The following is a 6,849-nucleotide window of genomic DNA, read 5'->3' on the forward strand; positions in this document are numbered from 1 at the left end:
TCGAGTTCTTATTTTTGGTCCCAACTGGAGTGCATATGCATGCTCTCTAATTCAGGTAAATTTTGCACCAATTTCATCCATATTATTCTAATTGAAAGTGAAAGGATGCGTTTTCTTAGTGCTATGTTTCATTTTATTATTTTGATCCACGAGTGAAAGGATGCATATATAGTATATTTACACGAGTTTGAAGACACATTTTTCTGTTTTACAAATAATGTACCATGCTCTATGACCAGCTAACATCAGGAACAAGTAAGGCATACTGAACACAACCTGACTCAGCTTAAAAAACGCATTCCAGTAACTTAACTAGTAGCTAAAGCCACGGCATGATGCAGCCATTTGTCATAAGTGGCAAAGATAGCCGTTTGTGTAAAGAGGAACATCATTACTCACTTTAGATCGAAAAAGGGAAGAGAAAACTAATTAAGCTACGCGGTAGCCGAAGATGGGTCCCTATAATATACTTTTGTTGAAATTTATTATCCACTATATAAGATAAAAAAAAACTTACAAAACATGCTTCTCCATGAATACAGTACATTTTGATATTTAGCTGATCCTACAAAAGCCTCTCTCTCTCATATTGAGTTGATCCTACAAAAGCCTCCCCCCTCGCTCGCTCACTCTCTCTCTCATACACACGCACGCACACATGCCCTGGCTCATACAACCTCTCTCTAAAGCTATCCTAGATTTTAATTAAAAAATAATGCAGAGAATGAGATCTCTCTAGTAATTCATAGAGAGCTCCTAGTTTTTTTTATTGGAACAGGCAGGTGAAGCCTACTGGTTCATAACTTAATATATGTATTTAGAGTGCAGTTTATAAAACAATAAAGTTCATAATAAGAATGAAACGAAACCAAAGAATGGGACTAAGATAAGTCGCCAAGCTTAAGTAATTCTTTTTCGCTCTATTTATAACCATGGTGAGTTCATGAAGAAATTTGGCCTTGACTTTGACTAATTCGGTTGAAAATCTTGTAATTTTGGATTGTTCGAGCACTCCAGCGCATGAAAAAAATGATTTCCATGTAAGAGGATAACCGTAAAAGTAACCACCTATTAGTACTCCTCTACCACACCATGACACGGTTCTATTACACGGTTGGATCCACAAACGTCCATTAGATACCGCATGCCATTATTATCCAAACTTTAGAGATCTCATTAGTGATGCTAGTAAACCGAAAGAAAAACACCAGACAAGTAGGAACACCAGAACCATCTGATACCCTGACCCCTGACTACTCCCCTACAATGGGAAACCAACAACTCCTCGCTTCCATGTTTGAAGCACACAAAAGGATTTTCAATGCGCAATGTGAAGTGCAGCCAGTATTAAACCATCTCACCCTTCCTCACTTGCGTAGCTGCACTATTCCATTCCCATCCCCACTTCCGTCCGTACTCCAACCTTCAATGCCACCCCAGCTCTCATCCCCTCCCTGACGCGCAGCTCAACACGTCGCGCTCCTCCGATGCCACCCCACGTCCACCCCATCCTCCTCCTCCTGGCCATCTTGGCCGCCTCGCTTCCCGCCTCTGCCACCACCTCATCTTGCCCTGGCCGCGATGACGCGGCCACCATCGCCGCCGCGTTCCGGCACGTGCGCAACTTCCGGCCGCCCAGCAGCGTGAACTCATGCCAGCCCGTCCGGGAGCTGCGCCTGCCGTCGCGGAACCTCACGGGCCCCGTGTCGTGGGCGGCGCTGGCCAACCTGTCCGCGCTCGCCGCGCTCGACCTCTCCGGGAACGCGCTCCAGGGCGCCATCCCGGGCCGGTTCTGGCGCGCGCCGTCGCTCCGCTCCGTCAACGTCTCCCGCAACCAGCTCGGCGGCGCGCTCAGGGTGGAGCGCAACCCGCGGCTCCTGTCGCTCAACGCGTCCCGCAACCGCTTCACCGGCGTCGACGGCGTGGAGGGGCTCTCGGGGCTCGTCGTGCTCGACGTGTCGGCGAACAGGATCCGGGCCGTGCCGCCGGGGTTGCGGCGGCTGGCGCGGGTGGAGCGCCTCGACCTGTCCGGGAACGCGATGCAGGGGAGGTTCCCCGGTGACTTGCCGCCGCTCGGCGGGGTGCGGTCATTGAACGTCTCGTACAACAGGTTCTCCGGCGTGGTCGACTCCGGCACCGTCAAGAAGTTCGGCCACTCGGCGTTCGTGCACGCCGGCAATGCGTCGCTGGTGTTCTCGGAGCACTCGACGGCAACGGCGCCGCCGCGGCGTCCATCGCCGTCGCCTCCTCACGGGAAAAGTAAAGAGGACGGTTCCGGCAGGACGGCAACGACGGAAAGGAAGACGACGAGGAGGCGGCGGCATCTGAGCGTCGTGGCGGTAGCGGTGATTAGCGGCGCGGCGTCCCTGGCCATGCTGCTCTGCCTGGTCGGGTGCGTGGCGTGCGGCGTGCTGAGGAGCAGGAGGAACGGAGGCAAGGACGACGAGGAGAGGAAGAAGCCGCAGTGGGGCGAGAAGGGCGACGAGGGAGAGGAGGAGGACGTGGTGGTCGCGGCGACCAAGGGCGCGTCGGCGGCGCCGGTGGTGCTGTTCGAGCGGCCGCTGATGCAGCTCACGCTGGCCGACCTGGCCGCGGCCACGTCCGGGTTCGGCCGCGAGTCGCAGCTCGCGGAGCGCGGCGGCCGCAGCGGCGCGGCGTACCGCGCTGTGCTCCCCGGCGACCTGCACGTCGTCGTGCGCGTCGTGGAGGGCGCCATGGCCGGGCTCGGCGAGGACGACGATGACCCGGCGGCCGCGGCCACCGCGTTCCGGGAGCTCGCGCGGCTCCGGCACCCCAACATTCTTCCACTCATTGGCTACTGCATTGCAGGTGAGCGCATTTCGATTTTGGAAAATTATTTGGACTTCTTTTCATGAATCTGATCAGTTTTCTGCTGTTTGATAGTAGGACTTGCTAATCTTTGGTCGAAAGTACTTTCAGTGAGTTGTTTTTCTCAAAATATAATCTCATACAAGTTGATAAAATCAACCACTCTTGTTTGAGTTGCTAGCGCCAATGTAGAACCTGCCAAAGCAAGTGTGGAAAAGTGTACACCAGTATCACAACTTTAGCACGCATTCTAGCCGCCATGCAAATCCAATCCATTCTTGCCAAAAGGCACTGTTGACTTGGGCGTCATTGAGAGGCTCGCGTAATTGGAGCAGTTAGATTAGGTGCAAAGATGAACTTGCAGCTCAAAAATACCAATTTGAATTTCGAATGACTTCATTTATTGCTGGTGCTGCAGGCAAGGAGAAGCTGCTACTGTACGAGTACATGGAGAAGGGCGACCTGCACCGGTGGCTGCACGAGCTGCCAGCGGGGCGGCCGGACATGGACGACACGGGCAGCGGCGACATCTGGGAGGCGGCGGAGGACAGGCGCTCCATCTCCGACTGGCCGACCCGGCACCGCATCGCGCTCGGCGTCGCCCGGGGCCTGGCGTTCCTGCACCAGGGCTGGGCCGGGTCGGGGCCGGTGGCGCACGGCCACCTGGTCCCCACCAACGTCCTGCTCGGCGACGACCTGGAGCCCCGGATCTCGGACTTCGGGCACCCTCCGCCTGGCGGCGGCGGCGAGGCAGCAACGGCCGAGGGCGACGTGCACGCGTTCGGCGCGCTGGTGCTGGAGCTGGTGACGGGGCAGGCCGGGTGGGACGAGGCGTCGGTGAGCTGGGCGCGGGGGATCGTCCGCGACGGCAAGGCGCTGGACATCGTGGATCCCAGGGTCCGCGACGAGGCCACCGCCGGGCCGGAGGCGGAGAGGGAGATGGTGGAGCTCATGCGGGTGGGGTACCTCTGCACGGCGCCGTCGCCGGACAAGCGGCCGACGATGCAGCAGGTGGTCGGGGTGCTCAAGGACATCCGCGCCGCGCCCGCCACGCCGACCGGCGCCCAGAGCCAGTCGGCGGCGTGATCGAGGCGGCGCGGACGCCGACGCTGACGCCGGGAGCCATCACATCCATGGATCGCGCGCCAGACCTCGTAGTTTGTACGATGTGCATGTAACAGTTTTCCTCGCCGGTAAAAGGGCAGTTGGTTTGCAAAGCTTGCAACGAACAGCAACAGCCGTGGTATTAAATTGCTAGACGCCATGCGATGGGTCACACACTGTCGCGCAAGCTGCGCAAGCGCTCAGGCTCAGTGCCTGAGTGGCTGAGTGGACAGTGGAGTGGATGACTGCCGCGAACCGCCTGGGCAGAGAGTGCACAGTAATGAGTAGCGCAGGCTTTGTGCCCACCAAGATGTGCTGGACAAAGCACACAGAACCAACTGATTTGGGACTTTGCTATGAGCAGAGAATCCAAGGCTTCAAATTTGTTTTGTTCCACTGGAGACCAGTTCGGTGAATTTTAATTGCATTGCATATCCTCCACCTTATATCCGACCAGCAAACCTAGCAAAATCTTCTTCCTCAAAACTACCATTATGGATGAAGCTATTCTCTTGATACATGGACATGCAAAAAATTTTGCGCTTTTCAAAAGAGAAAGAGCCCTCCCCATTTATATTTCGCCAAAAGCAACATCAATTCCACTGCCTGGCCCAAGCAAATTGTTCATACTGAGTTGACAACGAAGAGACATAGAAGAACCTTGCTGTTGCTGCACATCTTCCATTCAGTCAACACTTGAACTCGACGACTTCGGTGCAATGAGTTGCAAGCGTGTGCGCGGTGGCTGAATCACTGCATCACACGAGCTAGTGGCGCGCTCTCATGAGTTTCAGAAGGACAGGCGAAACACGCAGCTGCCCCAGTGGCGTGCATTCAGACTTGCTTTGCAAGCATGGAGCTGCAGTAGGAGGGGGAGGATATTGCTAAAGTAGTGAAAAGAGAAGAGCAAGGAAACAGGGGTTAGTGGAGGGGAATGTGAGGTTGTTGGTGTGGCTTCCTGTGCGAGTCAGTCAAGAGAGATCTCATCTCATCATCTCTTTTCGAGCTCGCTCGACGCTGGGATTAGTTGGTTGGCTGCGGCCGGGGCGCCTTTTAGGTTCGTTGTGGGACTAGGAGGCCACACGCAAGCAAGGGTCAAAAAAGGACCCTTGTCCGGTTGCGCCGAAGCGTCTTGCGGGGAAGTGAGGACAGTTGGGGTCAGCCAACAAGCCCACTTGGTGCCGCTCGCTCCGTTCCAATTGAAAATCATTTTATCTTTTTTAATTCATAGATTATACATCTAGATATACCAAAACGATCTACAATTTGAGATGGAGGGAGTGTAGCTTACAGCTCCATGCTCCATGCTCCATGCAACGCTGGTCTGCTGGTACCGGCCCTTCCTTTTCCTCGCGATGTGGCAGCAGCGAGAGCAGTAACCATGACTGTTTAGTTTAGTTGAGCAACTACTGATTATATTCTACTGCAGAAATTGGTCGAATATTTGGACAAGATTCATTTTTAACCATTAAACTAAACTATCGTCTGAGTTTAGTTTTGGTCATCCTACTCGAAAATTAGGAATCTTTGACCATCCAACTATCAAAATCATTCATATTTAGCCATTCACCTGTTTTGAAAAGTGTGGTTTCGCTGACGTAGATGACACATGGATGTGGAACCCACATGTCATCACCTTTCTCTCTCATCTCTCCTTTTTCTTTCTTCTCCTCCCCGTCATCTCTCTCTCTATCCCTCCCCCCGCTGTAGTCCCCGTGGATCCTGGGGTTGATGTGGAGGATCCTCGGCGGCACCTCCCCATCGACGGCCTTTGTGTCGAGGAGCTCGACCATGAATTGGGACACCATGACGGAAACCTCCCCGTCCTTGCACTCGGCGATCTCAAGGTCGTACTTGGGCTGGGCGAGGCGAGGGTGGGCACAACGGTGACGTGGGAGCCCACCGTGAGGCTGCAGGGGAGCACCACGACGCGAACGCCGTCGTGGGGGAGTTGCTCCCGGGGCACGGAGATGGAGGCTGAGCAGGTAGAAGCCAGCGGCGACGATGACGCGGAGAAGGGCATGTAGCGGAGGCAGGGACGGGGCGGGCCTAGAGGTGGGTGAGGTACGGCTAGGTGGCGACGAAGGCATCGACGGCAGTGGTGTCGAATGGGGTGGCCGTGGCGTTGGGCCGCGGGAGGAGGAGGAGGGAGGAGAAGATCGGGGGATGGTGGGCGGTGCTGCCACCGCTCATGGCCGAGGAAGGTGCAGCAATGGTGGCGGGGAATGCCGGCTTGGCAGGGCGGGCAGGGGAGAAGCGGGACGCAAAGGCCGCGACGGCCTCGAGCTCTCGGTAGCGCGGGTGCGGGATGGGGAGCGAGGAGGAGGAGAAGGGTAGGATAGGGAGAAGAAAGGAGAGAGGAGAGATAAAAAGGTGCTGACATGTGGGCTCCACCTTCACGTTGTTGGAAAAATGGCCAATGGAGAGGCTCATTTAATGAAATACCAAAGCAAAAGTGCAGTGGCATTCAATAGTCCCATACTGCTAGTTTGAGTTGGTGGAAGCCAACTTAAATAAGAGGGCTTTCTCACCTCTCTGAATACGTAACTAAAAGAGAGAATGGGGCTTGGGTTACATAACGCACGCGCGCGTATTCACGTTCCTTTTCGTGTAACCAACCGCGTGACTTGCGACATAGCGAGCAACTAGTGTAACCTTTTTGCCATTTGCATGTAATCTTTTGACAATGGCCATTAGAGGTGATAAACATATAGCCAATGCCTTAATCCCAAGTTAACTAGGCAGTTACTACTGCCAATTAGTGGGGCGATTTTTAGCAGAAACGGTCAGTAGAGGGCTGCCGTATTCTCTATAAAGAGCCATAGAGATGTCCATGAATAAACACGCGAGAGACCCATGAATTCCTTCTCTTCTCCCTTTTTCCATCCGGTGAAGTGTGCTGTGGTACTAAGCTGC

At 54.6% G+C, this 6,849-nt stretch overlaps 1 protein-coding gene across 1 annotated transcript; it reads left to right on the forward strand.

Annotated features, from left to right (window-relative positions):
• The first annotated feature begins 1,344 nt into the window (after window positions 1–1,344).
• Window positions 1,345–4,367, forward strand: LOC101779863 (calmodulin-binding receptor kinase CaMRLK). Its single transcript, XM_004965503.3, has 2 exons — window positions 1,345–2,829; window positions 3,248–4,367. Exons 1-2 carry the CDS (start codon window positions 1,488–1,490, stop codon window positions 3,913–3,915), a joined length of 2,010 nt encoding a protein of 669 aa, XP_004965560.1. The 5' UTR covers window positions 1,345–1,487; the 3' UTR covers window positions 3,916–4,367.
• The last annotated feature ends 2,482 nt before the right edge of the window (window positions 4,368–6,849 follow it).

The sequence above is a fragment of the Setaria italica genome, chromosome IV (genome assembly GCF_000263155.2).
Source record: "Setaria italica strain Yugu1 chromosome IV, Setaria_italica_v2.0, whole genome shotgun sequence".
Taxonomy (NCBI): domain Eukaryota; kingdom Viridiplantae; phylum Streptophyta; class Magnoliopsida; order Poales; family Poaceae; genus Setaria; species Setaria italica.